The 16870-nt window shown below is 58.5% G+C and overlaps 2 protein-coding genes across 2 annotated transcripts; one reads left to right on the forward strand and one right to left on the reverse strand.

Annotated features, from left to right (window-relative positions):
* Positions 1–915: 915 nt before the first annotated feature.
* Positions 916–4366, forward strand: AGXT (alanine--glyoxylate and serine--pyruvate aminotransferase). The gene is made up of 11 exons (XM_033068190.2): positions 916–1170; positions 1295–1487; positions 1808–1872; positions 1945–2045; positions 2263–2333; positions 2650–2734; positions 3038–3133; positions 3360–3429; positions 3519–3614; positions 3805–3933; positions 4259–4366. The coding sequence occupies exons 1-11, from the start codon at positions 931–933 to the stop codon at positions 4364–4366; spliced, it is 1254 nt and encodes a 417-aa protein (XP_032924081.2). The 5' UTR covers positions 916–930.
* A 608-nt stretch (positions 4367–4974) lies between these two features.
* MAB21L4 (mab-21 like 4) lies at positions 4975–9858 on the reverse strand. Its single transcript, XM_033068189.2, has 5 exons — positions 8610–9858; positions 7331–7553; positions 6371–6524; positions 5256–5612; positions 4975–5069 (listed from the first exon to the last, which is right to left on the reverse strand). The coding sequence occupies exons 1-5, from the start codon at positions 9091–9093 to the stop codon at positions 4983–4985; spliced, it is 1305 nt and encodes a 434-aa protein (XP_032924080.1). The 5' UTR covers positions 9094–9858; the 3' UTR covers positions 4975–4982.
* Between the last annotated feature and the right edge of the window lie 7012 nt (positions 9859–16870).

Genomic DNA, 16870 nt, shown 5'->3' on the forward strand with positions numbered 1-16870 from the left:
TCGCTTTGGGGGGATGATGGCTGGGCAGCATCCCCAGGCTGACTGTGGCTTCCCTCAGCCATGTGGGAGCAAACTCATCTGCCCCCAGCTCCTCTCAGTGATAGTCACCCAGCTGTTGGGCAGATGTGCTGCTGGCACTGTTGGCAGCCCCTGCCCCACATCTTCAGCAGTGGCCACTGATGCCAGTTCTGCCGGGTGGGAATTCTCACCCTATGCCCTATTCCCTATGCCCTATTCTCACCCCCAGCCAAAGCTTTGCACACTGATGGGCTCCTCTGGGCAGGGATCCACTTGTGGATCTGCTAAAGCTGGCAGCAGGCAGCTTGTTTGCATTTCATGGTATGGATGGCAGAGAATGTGCCCAAGGTTGGTGCTGTGGGAACGCATAGCAGGTAACAGAATATTGAGCACACGTGGCATCCTCAGGATACACTGCCATGCTGACCCTGCAGAGGACAGCTCTGGTGGCAGGGACAGTGTCCATGTGGCAGTCCACAGCCCCTGGTCAGGGAGCCCTGCTCAACAGGAACTTTTTGCTGCAAGAGGAGCTATGACCATGGCAGCTGTGCCAGACCAGTCTCAGCACAACCATCCTGTGGCCCAGGATCTAAGTGCCCAAAGCAGGGATCCGACCTGCTGGGACACTGTTGGGCAACATTAGCTCTGGTGTTGGGGAGACCATGGGGACAGGGACTGCCTGGGGACTTTCAAGTCCCAGTGACTGGCATGCCTGGAGAGACATGAGCGCTAGCAAGTGGGCATCCCCCAAAATGAGGGGCCCAAAGCAGCAGGGATAGCACTGGTGACACATTAACCAGACAGAGCAGGCCACCAGGGGTAGAGTCCAGACTGGTAGTGGGCAGCACTGAATTCTGGGTCAAGGTCCATGTGGACACTGGACACTGCTGCCACAGGATACGCTGTGCTGCGATGCTGGCAGCTGCTCAAGCAGCCTCCACTGCTCCTCTTCTCTGGGTTCAGCTCCTGAGGACAGCACGTCGTGCCATGGCCACCAGCCTGCTCCGTGTTGCCCCGCCGGAGGAGCTGCTCCGGCCCCTGGCCGTGCCGGAGAGGCTGCTGCTGGGGCCAGGGCCCAGCAATGTGCCCCGCCGCATCCAGGCTGCGGGAGGGAGGCAGCTCCTGGGCCACATGCATCCTGAAGTGCTGCAGGTGAGCTGCCCCAGCCCAGCTTTCCTTCCCTCCCCTCCTCTTTCTCACCTCCAGGAGGGGCTGGAACAGCTCTGCTGGGGCCAGAGGAGCAATAGCAGTGCTGGCCAGTGTCCTGCTGCCACAGGTGATGGATGAGATCAAGGCAGGGATCCAGTACGCCTTCCAGACACGGAACAGGCTGACCCTGGCCATCAGCGGCACTGGCCACTGTGCCATGGAGGCTGCCCTCTTCAACCTGCTCGAGCAAGGGGACACCGTGCTGGTGGCCATCAATGGCATTTGGGGACAACGTGCTGCTGAAATTGCCAGGAGGCTGGGTATGGAGTGGCAGGGCTGAGGGGACTGGGCTTGAAAGCAGGATGCCTGGGTTTGCTGTCCCAGTCCTGGCAGTGCTCAGTGATACAGCTTACAAAAGCAGAGAGCACTCTGCTAGAGAGCACTCCAGGTTTTTCCAAGAATGATGCCACTCCATTTATGGTGCTTTATGGCTTTTCCACTGGCCAAATATGCAGGAGGCCAGTCCCTGGCAGGTGGCTCTGCTCCTGGTTCATGCATGACCAGTGGCCCCATGGAGCAGGTGACTGCTCAGTGGGAAGCATGCCCAAACCTCACCCCCCTCTGCCCTAATTCCTCCCAGGAGCCAATGTCTACGAGCTGCTGAAGCCCCCGGGCAAGTACTTCACGCTACAGGACATTGAGCAGGTGAGTGCTGGCCGCTCTGTAGAGGGCACAAGCTGACCTCCAGTGTGGTCACCGTCCCTCTGTGTCATGCAGGGCCTGGTGCAGCACAAACCTTTGGTGCTCTTCATCACCCATGGCGAGTCCTCCTCGGGGGTGCTGCAGCCACTGGAGGGGCTGGGCAAGCTGTGCCACCGGTCAGTGCGTGGGACTGAGGGCACCCCAAGGTCACCACTGGGAATTTGGGCCTGGGGATTTATATGTGCTGGGCTTTCCTCTGGCTCTGTTGTGCTGAAAGCAGTTGGTGCCAGTGAGACATGCAGCCCCTGTGGGGACCAGGATGCCAGGGCTGCAGGCAGAGATGTGGCAAGAGGAGGTGGCAGGAGCACCAGGCTGAGCTCTGTCCTCCCACAGGCATGGCTGCCTGCTGCTTGTGGATGCAGTGGCATCGCTTGGGGGAGCCCCCATCTTCATGGACCAGCAAGGTAAGAGCCACAGTGCTATCGTGGGCAACCAGGGGACAAAGGGGACAGGGAGAGAGAGAAGTGGGGTCTGCCCCTCTGCCTGCATTTTGGCTAGCAGCACCAGAAACTGGTCCAGCTGCACCCAGAGATGCAAGATGGTCCTTGGGAGACCATCAGCAGTGCTGGAGATCTCCCAAAGCAGCCTGAACACAAGGAGGACCTGCCATGTGTGCCATCCTTGTGCTTCCCACCCACCACTTGCAGCTAGGTCAGAGGGCTCAGCATTTCCCTTCTGGGAGCCTCTGATTCCTGAGGAGTTGTCTTCCCTCCTGGGCAGAGATCGATGTCCTGTACTCGGGGTCCCAGAAAGTCCTCAACGCACCCCCTGGCAGTGCCCCCATCTCATTCAGTGAGCGAGCCAGGTAAGAGCAGCCCAGTCTCACCAGGGTGGAAGACAAAGGGGCTGGGGGAGGCCATGGCCTCTCTCCTTTGCCAACCACCTGCTTCCATCCAGCTTTGTGGAGAGTATGCCCAGCAGCAGTGCTGTGGGGTAGAGCCCATCCCATCCCATCCCATCCCATCCCATCCCATCCCTGGGCAGTGACTGGGAGCTGGAGCCAATCTCTGTGCTCACTTTAGGGGAGTCCTACCTCCCACAGGGCTGATCCCAACTTGGAGCGGGTGGGGTCAAGGTCCCACCTCTCCCCAGTACTCTGTTTCACCAGGGAGAAGCTGCTGAGGAGGAAGACGAAGCCCCCATCATTCTATCTGGACATGGGCTTGTTGGCAAACTACTGGGGCTGTGACGGGGAGCCACGGAGGTGAGGGCAGGCTCTCTTGACACAGAGAGCTTTGCAACCCCTCCCCACCCAGCCCTTGTCCTTCAGGGCTCAGCCCCTGCCTCCCCACCACCCTGGCTTCTGGCCACAACTCTGCACTGGGTGATGAGGAGGGAAAATGCTGTGCCTCAGTTTCCCCAACTATGAGCAAGGGGCTGCTGTGCTGCAGCCAAGCTGAACACCTCTGGGTGCCCCTTGGGTTTTGCAGGTACCACCACACTGCACCCATCAACAGCTTCTTCAGCCTGAGGGAAGGCTTGGCCATGCTGGCAGAAATAGTGAGTGGCACCAGCGCCCGTGGAGGAACCTTGGGTGCCAGGAGATGCCTGTCAGCAGCAGAGACCTTCTCTGTCCTCTCTGCCCGCAGGGTCTGGAGAGCTCGTGGGAGCGACACCGGGCCAACTGCACCCAGCTGTGCCAGGGGCTGCTTGACATGGGGCTGCAGCTCTTTGTTGAGGAGGAGGTGAGTGCAGGGCAAGCCCACCACCACCAGAGTAGGGGCAGTGTGAGGACACAGCCCCGGGCAGCTGGAGATAAGCCTGGGCAGCTTTTTATGCCAGATAAGAAACTCCTCCCTCAGTGATGCTCTGTCCTGGCTGTGTGCTGGGGTCACCAGGGGCCGTGGGACTGAAACCAGTTTCTCTGCTCCTCAGAAGGCAAGGCTTCCCACCATCACCACTGTCAAGGTGCCTGAGGGCTACAACTGGAAGGACATCACAGCCTTTCTGATGGACAACCACGACATAGAGATCGCTGGGGGGCTGGGCCCCACGGTGGGCAAGGTGGGCAGAGTCCTCCCCTCCTGCTGCTGCCCATGGATGGGCACTGAACCCTGTATTCACTGCCACTCTGGCTACTAGGCACTGAAACCCATATTCACTGCCACTCTCTGGCTGTGTCCCATCGCCCAGAGCAACACATAGCAGCGTAACCACACACAATCACCAGCTAATTGAATAACCACGCACGTAATTAGCGGGGTTGCACCTCTTTATAGGGAACAGGGTGTTAAATACGACCAAGGGAGCTGTGCACTCGCACCTGGCTGTGTGTCCCCCACTCCACACGGTGCTGCTGAGGTACAGACACTCACCCTTCTCCTCCCAGGTCCTGCGAATCGGCCTCATGGGCTGCAACTCAACCAGTGGCAACGTGGAGCGAGTACTTGGAGCCCTGCAAGATGCCCTGAAGCGCTGCCACCGCAGCAGGCTGTGAGCTGCCCCGGTGGGGGGAGGCTGGGGGAGGTGGCCTGGCACTGCCTCGAATGCTTGGCTGCAGGCTCTGGCAGCAGAGGAACTCCACTGCCTCCCTGGGATGCTGGCAGCAGCCACGGCAACACCCAGCAAGCCAAGGCACAGTGGGAAGAAGCTGGAGTAGCAGGGGACATGGAGGAGAGGGCTGTGCTCAGCAGATGAGATACATGGTTCAGAACCACTCACCCCCAATGGCCTGGTCCCTCAGCTCCTTCCCTTGCCCTGGCCCCACGGCATGGTGACCCTCAGCAAGCTGACAGAGGGCTGAGTGCACGATCTGACCACAGGTCCCTTCCCCTCCCATCACCAACAACCTCTGCTTTCCCTACCCTGTAGTGCAGAACACCAGCCATCCCCCTCCAGATCCTGCACCATGAAGCAGCCAGTGCCCAGGTCCAGCAGGGCAGCCAAGAGGCTGTGTGTGCCCCCCAGCTGCAGCAGATGTGCTCTCTCCCCCATACCACCTTTCCTCAATAAAATGACACAGCAGCACGCTGTTCCCTGGCCCTGTAGCTCTCCTCGCACGCCCCAGAGTTTTGAGACAGCCCAATGGGGCAGCAGCAGGGTCCCACTCAGCTCTACTGAGGGATTTCTTGACGGATCTTGGAGAGGAGCTGGGACACTGCGGAGAGGCGTGCGTTGTCCTGGATCCGGAACACCTGAAACTAAAGGCAGGTGGGAAGTGAGGGGAGAGGGTCCCCTCTCTGCTTGAGCTCCATGCCCCAGCACTGTCAGCCTCCCACAGCCTCCACAGCATGCCAGAGGGCGTGGTGAGGCCAATTGCAGCACATCCCAAGCTTCCCAGCCCGGGTGGCTTCTGGTGCTGCCTTCAGCTGAGGGGCTGGGGTTACCTGGCTGAGCAGCATGTCAAAGTAGGCTGTGTCCCAGTAGGATGCATCCTTGGTGGGGAGCTGCAGGAGGGCTCGGGTCTCAGTGTCTGCCTGCCAGCTGCCACTGAACCCATGGAGGCCAAAATGGAAGCGGAGGAAGCGTTGGGGGTCCCAGGCAAAGCTCTCGACTTTATAGTAGAGGGAGGCAAGGTCTGGGCCCGCTCCTTGGAAGAGGTTTTCCTCTGGGTTCAGGAAGTGGGGCAGGTGCTGGGTGGCCAGGCAGCGGAGAAGGATCACCAAGAGCCTGTAGACAGAGCCTTCCAGGTCCTGCCAGTCCTCCGGGGAGGGGAAGAGCTCTGTGCTCCACAGCAACACCATCTGTGAGGAGGGAGAGAAGAGCACAGGATCAGCCACGAGGGCTGATCCCAGCAGGGCTGTCCCTTCACACCCTGCAGGTCACCATGGGGGCTGGAGCAGATTATACTTTTCTGAAGGCCAGATCTGTCCTTTTTCTTCAAAAAACCCCCCACAACCACTGCCCCCAAAATATCAAAGAAGGCAACAGAAAGCAAAGCACTCAAGATTTGGGTTACTTGGAGCTGGAGCCAAGCAGCAGTTTTCTGCAAGCAGAAAACATCCTTGCATCCTTCTTGACCCTTGGCTTGGAGAGCCATCAAAAGGCAGGGCACACCTGGAATGTGCCACCAGCTGTCCCCAGCGTGGTCAGTTGGCATGGCTCCAGAGTGTTGGGTGGGGAAAGGAGGTTTTTTCTCAGCAGAAACGCCACCCCTAGCGCTGTACAGGTGCGTCCCTGCACACTAGCATGGCACAGGGATGCCATCCCACAGACACAGACAGCTGGGCCAGGGGGTGATGCCCTGCAGACCAGTGCAGAGCCAGGTCTGAACACACCAAATGTCTCCAGCTGGAGGTTGCTGGCTCAATCCAAGAGAGAAGGATCAAAGCCCTCTAAGCATGGCTGGCAGCAGCACACACCCTTTCCAGACACAGCCATGGGCTGCTACATCCCAAAGCACTGCAGGCACTTGCCCTTGTTGTTGGGTTCTCATGCAGGGGAGCAGACTTGGCTCTGCTAGCCCAGAGAGCCCTGGTCCCAACCAGCAGAACCAGCCTACCTTCAGGTGGTTGAAAGTGAGAGTGCCTTTCCCACCCTGCCCTCCCCAGTCCTGGTCACGGAGCTGGTCAAGCAGGCGAAGGCTGTCCAGACGGGGTCCCTTCAGGCTGTCCACTCCTCGGAGCAGCTTCAGGATGGGAAGGTGAGTGGAGGATCTGGAGGAAGAGAGTGGGGTCTGGTGGGAGGGGAGATGACAACCTGCATCCTCCCAGGATGGAGAGAGTATGCCTGCAGTGATTTAGTGAGCAGGGGGATCCCTCCATGGCACACATGTGGTCCCAGTCAATGCAGCATCTTGGATCCTGTACTTGCCTCTGGCAGAGCAGAACCTCAGAGGTGTGGAGTGGGATGGGAACACTGCTGAGCAGCTCTAGCCTTCCCAGGAGGATCAAGAGCAGGGCAAAATGCAGTTGTGCTCCTCTAAGTGTAGTGAGGAGGGGAGGCTGGGTTGGTCCCCAACAAGAGGCTGAGCATTCAGCTGGGCCACCTTGTTCCCAAAATAAATATGGACTGGTCCAGTTGGCTGCGCAGCCCCTCCATGGGGCCGGGTAGTTGTTCTGGCAGGCAAGATATGTCAGTCCAGCCCCATTTTGTCCTGCAGCCCACCTTGGGAGGCACCTCATCACCCTGCTGCTGCCAGGTGTCTAGGTTTGTCTCTGAGCCCAAGCAGGGATCTGAGAGCTGCCCCCTCCGCACAGTGAGGGTGCTGCTCCAGTGAATCATTTCAGGGGGCTCCTTCAGCTTCCTCCTCTTTCCCTGAGCTGTCTGAAACTTGGCTGAGGTTTTTTTTTTCTCCAACACAGGGAACAGGGTTTGGACATCATAAGGGAGTGACTTCAAGCCCTGCTGACATGTCCCTGCCCTTTCCCAACCTCTTTTTGCCTACACCCAGCAGTGCTGCCAGCCAGGGGGGATCCCTGGTGCAGGATTGCCCTGCTGTGCATGCAGCTGAGCCTCTCACCTCCAGCAGTGGGGAGAGGCAGGGACAAAGTGGGCCTCTTCTGTGGCCTTCCTGAGGCTGCCTTCAGGGAAGCCCCTGTCGCTCTGCCGCCTCCGGAGCTGGAGCGGCTCTTGCTGCCTCCTCACCACAGGAACAATGTCAAAGCGAATGGACTTCCAGCTGCCACGGATCAGCAGGGAGAGCTCCATGGCATCTTCCTGCAGATTTTCAGCACTGATGTCACCTAGATGCAGAGGGTTTGGCATCAGTGAGGAAGTCAGCACAGCCGGTCCCACAAGCTGAACCAGGTGTGCGCTGCAGCACCCGTGGCCATGTCCCACCCCACTCAACTCAGCCCTTCCCAGTGCTGCAGTCTGGTTGCAGTTCCCTGAGTGAAATCCCTCTCCCAACCATGCTGGGGTGGTTTTACAGGAAGAAGTGTTGCAGGGCTCGAGGTCAGGCACAGCAGGAAGTCTCAAGCAATCAAACCAAGCTGTGCTTCTGGGTGGCTGAACAGCGCCAAGAAAAGCAATGCAGTCCAAGAAAAATGGATCAGGAAAGGTTCATTGCTTTGTGGGGGTGGAGGAAGATGAAGGTCACTGGCTTGGCCACAGAGGAAGGAGGGGATGGTGGGCTTGTGGGACTGGGTTAAGACACTTTGAGACCCACTGGTCCTCTCGCATCACCCTTTCACCCTGGTCGAGCTTTACTTCAAGAAGCACATAATGCAGATGAAAATGCATTAAGAAGCTTATGGAACTGCAATGGGCACTTCCCAGGGTCCCCTCCCACCATGTCTTCTGAAGACACTGCTGCCAGCTGGGGCCCATGTGTTCACAGGGCCAGAGCCATGCCCCAGGGTCCTGGTCCAGCTCTGGTGCACTCCCAGCTCACTCTCCAAACAGCCTCCTCCAGGGAGCAGAGGACACTGGGAGGCCAAGAGGTGGAGGGAAGAATTTGGTTAGGGTAAACCAAGCACACCAAGTACTTGAACAAACCCTACCTGGGGCCCTGCACCCACCAAGAAGGGTGCCATCAGTCCCAGGTGAAGATGCCTGAGGATGACTGATGCCCTGGGATGGCAGGGAATCGTTTGTATCTCCCCTTCCTTAGTTAGGGGCAAAGCCCATCCCAGCACACAGCGAGGTGCTCACTCACCTGCTCCTGCAGGTTTTGGGTGGGCCACATGCCCAGGAACATGCGTCCCAGCATGTTTGCATGGGGATCACTGCCAAGCTGGGAAGCTGGGCAGGCACTGGAGGCAGCTCCTGCCTGGGAAGCACCCTGCCAGTGTACGCACCTGGCTGAAGCAGGAAGAGGCGTTGGCAGTGCACGATGGCTGAAACAAGGAGCTCTTTCAGGTGCTGGAGGATTTTGCCTGGAAGCAGGCACCCCGCACCACCTCCACGCTCCATCCCATCCACAACACCAGTCCAATCCTCCAAATCAGTCCCTGGAGAGCACACTTCCAGACAGCAGGTGTTCAGCTCCGAAGGATGTCTGGCTGGGCTGTTCCTGGTCTGGCATGCCAGCACACGCAGGGCATCGCCGTCGATACGCAGGGGTATCTCGAGAGTGACAGCATCCTCCGAGGCACAGAGGGCGAACTCGAGGGCTTCCAGGTTCCTGGCATAGTCCACCAGGAAGCGGGGCTCCCTGTCATGGACACTCTCCAGCAGGGTGAGCAGGATGTCCTCGGCCCGCTGGAAATGCTCCATGCGCTGCCTCTCGCGGGACACGATCACCCCAAGGTAGCTGTGCCAGAGGGAAGCGTTGGCTTCCATGGCAGCTCTGCTGCTGCTTACGCCGCTCCGAGCAGCAGCAAAGGCGCGTGGGCAGGGAGGGCAGGGCCGGGCGGGCGGAGGGAAGCAGAGCCGGGTGTTGACGAGCACCGGTGCTGGGTGACTCCCAGGGAGAGGTACAGGGCAAACCCAGGGCGGGGGCTTGACTCACACCGCGGCCCCTCTTCCGGCACTGCAGAGGGTCATGCCGGGGTACGGCTGTGCCCTCCCACACCCCCTGCACAGGGAGGGGGCCGGCAGCGCCCTGTCACAGCCAGTGCCAGCGAAGGCACCGCTGTGCTCCTGCCCGGCTGCTCAACCTGCGGGGCACCCACGGGAGCCGGGCAGCTCCTGCTGCAGCGGGGCTGGGAAGGGCTGCAGGACCCTGAGCCTGCTTTGCCAGCGCCCAGAGCAGGCCCGGTGCAGCTCTGTCAACACCAGGCTCAGGCTCCAGCAGGCTCCGACCTTCCAGGTGCGGCAGCCCCCGGAGCCGCTCTCGCAGATGGGCCCCGGCCGGGCGCGCTTTCCTGCGGGGGAATCCCGCACAAAGCCGGGATTTCGAGCCCCAGTGTGGAGGGAGCAGGGCTATCCCCTACAGAAGGATTGCTAAGAAATCCTTCTCCCCGCTTCAGACCCCCGTTTTATCTCCTTGTAAAACTATTGGTCATATTCCCTCAACCCCAAACCATCGGTTCTGTTGCCAAGCCGTGCTTTCCCTTTAAAAACCCCCGCTTGTGCCCAGTTCAGCGGAATGCTGCAGTCACTGAACATCCCTTCACAGAAGAAGACAATAAAGAACTCTGTGGAACCTCCACACAGCGCTTCCCGGTCTCTCATCTGCGCCGGCCGAGGCACCTCGCAAGCCAAGCTGAAATCACTTAGAGCCGAGATCACTGTAAGAGCTGATCGCCTGAATTCCAGGCCTTGCTTGCATATTGTGGCTGAGACTGCCCAGGCTCCAGGAAAGGCTGTTCCTTGCGGGACCCCTGTCCGGGGGTGACAGCCCAAGGCCCGTGGGGAGGGGTCTGGGAGCGGCTGGGGCCGGTGTGGGCTGTTCTGTGCGCTCCCTCAGCCCAGCACTGCCCCGCTCTGCGCTTTGGGATTCACTGCGTCCCCAGCTGCCTGCGGTCCTGCCCTCACACCTGCCCTCACTTCTCCCCCATCTCCCACTAATCCCAGAGTGGGGAATTCCGACCACATTATCTTTTCGAGTGCCATCACCTTCCAGAGGTACAATCCCGAGCTTCGCAGGCCTGTAGCTGGAGTTTAATGGTTATGGCTGGAGAGCTGGGCTCTCCCAGCAGCTCAGTGTGGTTCAGCCATCCCAGGCTCTCCTGCAAACTGATTCTGCCCTTGGGCAGAGCAGGGAAGGGAATGGGGAAGTGAGGGGAGGCTCTGTGGCAGCAGAAAGCCTGGGATGAGCGTGGGCATCACCTCTGAGGGAAGGCGGGAGAGTGCCATGGGGCTTGTGGCTGGTCCTCCCACCTCCTGCGGCTCACACCTCCCCTGTGAAACCGCCCAGATGAGGTTTCTGGATCTCCCTAGGGGTTATTTTCAGTTCATCCTTGTGCCTCCTTCAGTTCTCCGTGGCGGAGGAGCTGCCCTGCAGGTAGGAGTCTGTGTCTCATGTTCATCTACCCTTCTGGCAGCCAACTGAAGTGTTGTAACTGTACTCAAGATGTATTAAGAATGATATGTCCCTTAATTCCTGTGACCCCTGTAAAATCTATGGATTGACTCCTCTGTTATCCTATTGGTAGGAAGTCAAGTTTCCCTTCCCCTTTCCTGACCCTAGAAAAGACCCCAGACTTTGGGAAACTTCCATAACACTGAAGGAGCTCTGCTTTCCAAGGGTCAGAGCTTCCACCTGCAGAGCATCCTTGAGCACCTGCAGTTTGAGTCTTTAAACCTGCACTGGGCTTCTCACTACCAGGAGGCTGTGGGTGCTCTGAGCTGGCAGCCAGATTTTAAACCCCAGCAATGGATGATGGGCTCTACATCTCCTGACCTGAGCCCTGCTTCGGGTTTGAACCCATCTGAGCAGGGGATGCTCAGACCCCCACACCAATGGCAGTCTCAGCCAGGGCTGAGGGGGCAGGTCTCACCCTCCTCCATCATGTGGAGAAGGCAAGCTGGGCTGGCGTCCCAGAGAGGGACTGAAAGCAGCAGATCCCCATGAGAGTGGCTTTGGCTCATCCTGAAGAATGCTGAACCCAAGCCAGACAAGACAGATTACTGCTTCATGCCCTGGTGTGGGAAAAAGAGGGCAGAGAGATGCAGGCCACCACTTTTCTAGGGGTGGTGGGCATGGCACACTGCTGGCAGGGTTGCTGTGTGCCCATGGAGCATCATTTTGCCATGGATAGAGCCCTTGCTGCATCAGCAGCCAGGACATTCCTTCTGTCAGTGCTTGGCAGGAGTGCTGGAGAAGGCTGTGGGCATCATGCAGAAGTGAACTGAGAGCCAGGAGTGGTTCTGTAGGAAGGTAAGGCTGGGCAGGGCAGGGAAATGTGGCTGTCCCCCCAAACGGCTTGGTGCTAGTGGGGTAACCCTGCCCTCTCGTCACAGTGCTGGCTGAGTCCACAGTGTGACCCTGACATCCTGCTGCCAGAGCTCCCCAGGAAGAGCCAGTGTGATGTGATCCCTTCAGTTCATCTGACACCCACACTTTTTGGACCTCTGGGTGCCACAATCAAGAGGTTGGTGCTGCAAATGCTGCCTTCTGCCCCTCCCTACAGGCTGAGACCTCCCGTTTTCCCCTTTTCCCCTTTTCCCCTTTCTCCTTCCCCCTTCTGCCTTTCCCTTCCTCTTTCCCTCCTTCCTGTTCTTCACCCTGTTTTTCTCCTTTCCTATTCCCCTTTCCCATTCCTCTATTGCTTCCTCTCCCCTTCTCATTCTCTCCTCTCCCCCACAGGCAAGGGACCAGGGGCAGCCCTTGGAGGAGCATCCTCCTGGCTGTGCAGGCACCGTGTGAGAAGGAGGAGTGACGCTGGGCAGTGGCACATCTGGTGACAAAGCTTGCCAGCCAGAGGAGGTGGGAGCAGCTGGAGGTGCTGAGCTGGGGTGGGGAGGGAATGGTGTGGATCAGGTGGTGGGCACAGAAGCTCCATCCCACGTGGAGGGGTGGCTGAGGCCATGCTGCATGGGATGAGCCATAGGGCTGGGACACTGCATGACTGGGCATTTGGGACAGCACCTGGACACTCAACCCTGCAACCAGCCCAAGCTGAGCACTCCTCCATTGGCCCAGAAACAGCAGGAAAAAATTCCCTGGGGGAAGGTCAGTTAGGCTATGGAAGACATGGCTGGAGTGCACAGTGTCTGCACAAGTCACCAGAGGCTGGTGGCAAGTGCCCTGGTACTGGCAGAGTCTGGCCTGAATGTGTTGATCACTGTTTACATCTCAGCTGTTAGAAACATGAGAGAGAAAACATACCAAAATAAAGGGCAAGTACAAGCAAGAGAGAGGAAAAATCCTGGGGGCATGGGAGCACTTGGCACAGCAGAGGTGGGAAAGGAGCTGCAATGAGCCCCCAGTCCCTCACCCAGCTCTCCTCTCTGTAGGGCTGTGCACCCCACACCCTGCAAGGAGCCACCACCCCCCAGCAGAAAGATATTGGGGTGCTGAGCTGGTGGGGAGAGGAGATGGCAGGGCACTGGGGCACTAGGATGTGGGAGATGGGTTATGCTCTGCCCCAGAACCACAGTTCCACACCAGCACTTCTGCACCCCACAAGTCCCCAGAGTGGCATGGCCCCCAACACAACAGCTGGGATGGGGAGGGGGGACAAAGGCAGGGAAGGTAGAGAGGAAGAGAGAGTAATTTAACATGACAGGCTGTTTATTTTGGCAAAAAGGGTCTCTTCAACAGATTTCAAAGCTCGGCCCTGGGGCTTGGGGGGGACCACACAGAGGGGTGGGAGATGAGGGGTGCGAGATGGGGGGGTTCAATGGGGCACCCAGGCTGAGAGGGAAGAGAAGAATTCCTTCTCTGTTCATGCCTGGGGCACAGCCAGGTTTTCAAGCCCTGGGTGTGCTTGCACGCTGCAGCAGGGTGTCCCCCTGGGTGCCCACGCTCCTGTGTGCACATGCTTCCCTACATGCATCCACACATATTCACACGCTCCCCCTGCCCCTGCTCCTTCTTCCAGGCCAGGGCTCAGCTGGAGTCTTGGCTTCCCCCAGTGACATTTCAAAATAGGCTGTTTATTTAAAAAAATAACCCCAAAAAAACCCCTACCAAGGTGGGGAGGAATTGCTAGGAAAGAAATAATTATTATAATCACATTAAGAGCTTTGGCTGTAAAACTCTTGTGAGGGCGCAGGGAAAGAGCAGGGGCTGCTCTCTGCAGGGAGTACAGGGGGTGGTTTTCCTGCCTTGTGCTCTTTTATTTTCCAGTCCTGATCCAACAACACCTCCCCTCCTCCCCTTTTCCTCCCCTTTATCCTGGGAAATGAAAACAATTTATTTAATGATGGATCATCCCTTTCTCTGGTCACTGACCTTCTGGGTGAATTTCTGCTGAGCTCGGTGGAAAACTCGAGGCTGGGTTGTGGATCCCATCTGTGGATGGGGGAGGCGGGGGGAGCTCACCCTTATCCTTCCCAAAATCCACAGCAACAATCCTGGGGAGCAGGCAGAAAGGGTCCACCATGAAGTCCAGAAGCATTCTTTGCTGCAGGCACTATCCCTGCAGACCGAGGGCTTTGGGGACAGATGTGGGGGCCCCAGAGCTTTTCCACCCCTTCCCCTTCTCTCCTGGAACACCCTCAGGGGTTCCCAGCACCTCTGCCTTTTCCCTGACCTGGTCTGAGGTTGGGGGGCAGTGTCGAGGTGGGAGCTGCCAATGGAGAAGTGATCTCCGCCCTGCCAGCAGCCCTTGCTGCCCAGCGGGGCTTTCCTGGCTCAAGGTGTGTGTGGGAAATGGTTTTGGGACCTGATCAGGCCGGGAAGGCATGGGGGGCTGCATGGGGGTCTCTCCCAGCAGCAGCCAGAGATGGATCCCCATAGCAGGGGTTTGGCCTCTGGCCAGTCCCTGAGTTCTGTTCCCTGGGGAGAGTGAGGGAGCAGCAGGATCACAGCCACCTTTGCCTAGGGGGTGAGGGGGTGTGTGTGCTGTCAGCACCCAGCACACACTGCCCCGGGGCCCCAGGCAGCAGTGCTGCCCCGCATCCCCACCCCCAGCTGACCTGCAGAGCCGGGATGGAGCAACCCAACATCCAGCCCCCTCCCCTCTGGCCCTGCATCTGCCGTGGCCTGTTGCTCAAAGCATGGTTCTTGTAAAAATGCGTAAATATTTATACAAGAATAATTTAAAAAACATGGTCTGTCAAATAATCAAAGCAGCAGAACATCCGAGGAGCTTTCAGCTGGATTGGGAAACCTGATGTTGCTTTCTGATGTTCTGCTGCAATGCTGGGGGTGCCCATGGCCAGCTTCAGCCCTGTGTGATGCCAGACTTGACAATGTGGCTTCACAACAGGTTTGAAGTCTTCATTAAAACTGGTGGTGGGTTGGCTTTCACTTCCATTAACCCAGCTGCCTGCTGCAGGAGCCTCAGCCAGGGATAGGACTTCACCAGGCTCTAATTTCAGCTTCATGTCCTGGTTTTGGCACTGTTCCCTGCACTGGGACTGTCCCAGAAGCCGGGGATATCCTTGGGTGAAGTGCAGTGTCCCTGTCCTCCCCTGAGATGTGTGGGGAGTGACAGGGTGGCAGCTGAGCTGGTAGGGTGACCCCTGGGGCTACCAGGTTGCTGGGGCACTCCCTGATAGCATCCCCATCCCTCCAGAGCCAGCAGCAGCATTTCGAAACCTTGGCTTTGCAGGGGTAGGGCAAGAGCCTTGGGCCAGGGCTTCCCCCAGGGAAGAGGATTTGTGTCCATCCCAATGGCTGCACATCCCCATCTGTGCTGCTGTCAGTAGTGGCTGGCAGAGCCACAGCTCCTTTTCTGTGTCCCACTATGCTCCCCCAGCATCACCCAACAGCCCTGAGCTTCCCAGGGAACAGCACCTGGAACCCCTCAGGTCCTTGTCCTTCTGCTCATTTGGGACTCCCCTGTTAGAGGGGAGGGGACACAACTGCACCCCAGCAACATCCCTGCCACCACAGCTGAGATGACACGTGGCCACCAGATGTCTGGGCTGTGTGCTTCAGAAGGGTCCTGGGGTGGCAGGAGGAGGTGAAAGAATGGGAGAGGGGTAAGAGGTGCCCCATGTTCCTGTGGCCCTGTAGAGTGGAGGCAGGCATTACTGGGGGTTTGGGGGAGTGGGAGCTGGGTGTTGCAGTAACCCCCATCCTCCTGGCTGCCCTCCAGCCCCTTCCCACCACCCACATCTACGCGCATGATCTGTGTTGCTGCATTCTTTGAGCCTGGGCCAGATAACGAGTTCAAACCCTTTCAGTAAACCTCAGTTCCCCTCAAACACCCACACACCTCCCTGGTCTACCTGGCTGCCTCTCCCACCCTGAGCAGGGAGCTCCCAGGACTAACTGTCCCCCCCAGGAGGTGATGCTTGTGCCACACACGTGTTTGGCATCCGCAGGGAATGCTCTCTGGGCTTGGCCCAATTAGCTGGAAGGGAGGGAAGAGCCAAATCCAAACCATGTGCTGACCTGCAGTCCCCTCTGCCTGAAAGCATCCGTGCTGAATGCGCTCTGGATCATTAATAGCTCCCCAGGCCCCTTCCACATGTCCTGTCCCCCAAGCACGGGGTCTGCCTGGGGTGGGGGCTGGGTAGGGTTTCATGCTCTTTCCTGGTGGTTTTCTAGGGCTGCCTTTTGTGGGAGGTAGTTGTCTCCACTATGGGGCTGTGAGGAACCAGGGGGGTGACTGCCTGTGGATTTGGGGCTGCCCTGGAACTGTGATGGCAGGTAAGAGACAGGCTTGGGGTCAGCAGAAGGATTTCTGCCTCCATCTCTCGATCCTGGAGGTGGTTTGTCACTGGGGAGCACCTCCAGCTGTGGGTGCCAGTGAAGGTGGGATGAGAATCCAGGATACCCCTGGGACCTGCACCATCCTCTCCACAGCCTCACCAGAGCTGCCCACTGGGATGGGTGTGGCAGATGCTGGTCCCGTTTTGGTGGCCATCAAAGAGCTGCCATAAAGGTGGTGGCAGAGAGGGGCATCTGTTCCTGGAGATGGAGTGGGTGGCAGAGGACAGAGCTTGGCCAGATGCTGTGGAGAAAGGGCTGCTTTCCCCCACACTCCCCCCAGCATTCTCAGCACACAGCCCAGCGTCGCACTGGCTCCAGCTCCAGGCCCAGAGGAAATATCTGCAGCTGGGGCCCACAGCTGTTCTCCCTGCTCCATTTACTGCTTCCAATTTAACGTCCGGAGGAGCTGGGCTGGACAACATGGGGGGAATATGGTGATGCCTTCCTGTGCAAAGCCTGCCTGGACAAAAATCCTCCCCTCACACTTGGGATGGCTGCCCTTCCCCTCTCTCGAGGTAAAACCTACCAGGAGATCAGGATGGCCCTGTGGGGTTGGTCCTGGCAGAGGGGCAGGTCCTGCCGCAATATCCCTGTGTTCCTTGGAAGCTGAGCTCGAGGCAGGCCTGGCACGGCAAGGCAGTGCCAGGAGATGGGACTTGGGGAGCAGGGCTCACTCTGGTGGGTGTAAGGTGGTAGATGGCAGCAGCCTGAGGATGGCCCCGCAGTCACTCCCCAAAGAAATGGGTCTCTGCTGGCATCCCAGAGCCACAGCTGGCTGTGGGGGAGGATGGCAGTGCCCCCTGCATCTCACCACGGCATCCCCCGAGGCCAGGGCCGGGCTGT

Source organism: Catharus ustulatus, chromosome 10, assembly GCF_009819885.2.
Source record: "Catharus ustulatus isolate bCatUst1 chromosome 10, bCatUst1.pri.v2, whole genome shotgun sequence".
Lineage (NCBI taxonomy): Eukaryota > Metazoa > Chordata > Aves > Passeriformes > Turdidae > Catharus > Catharus ustulatus.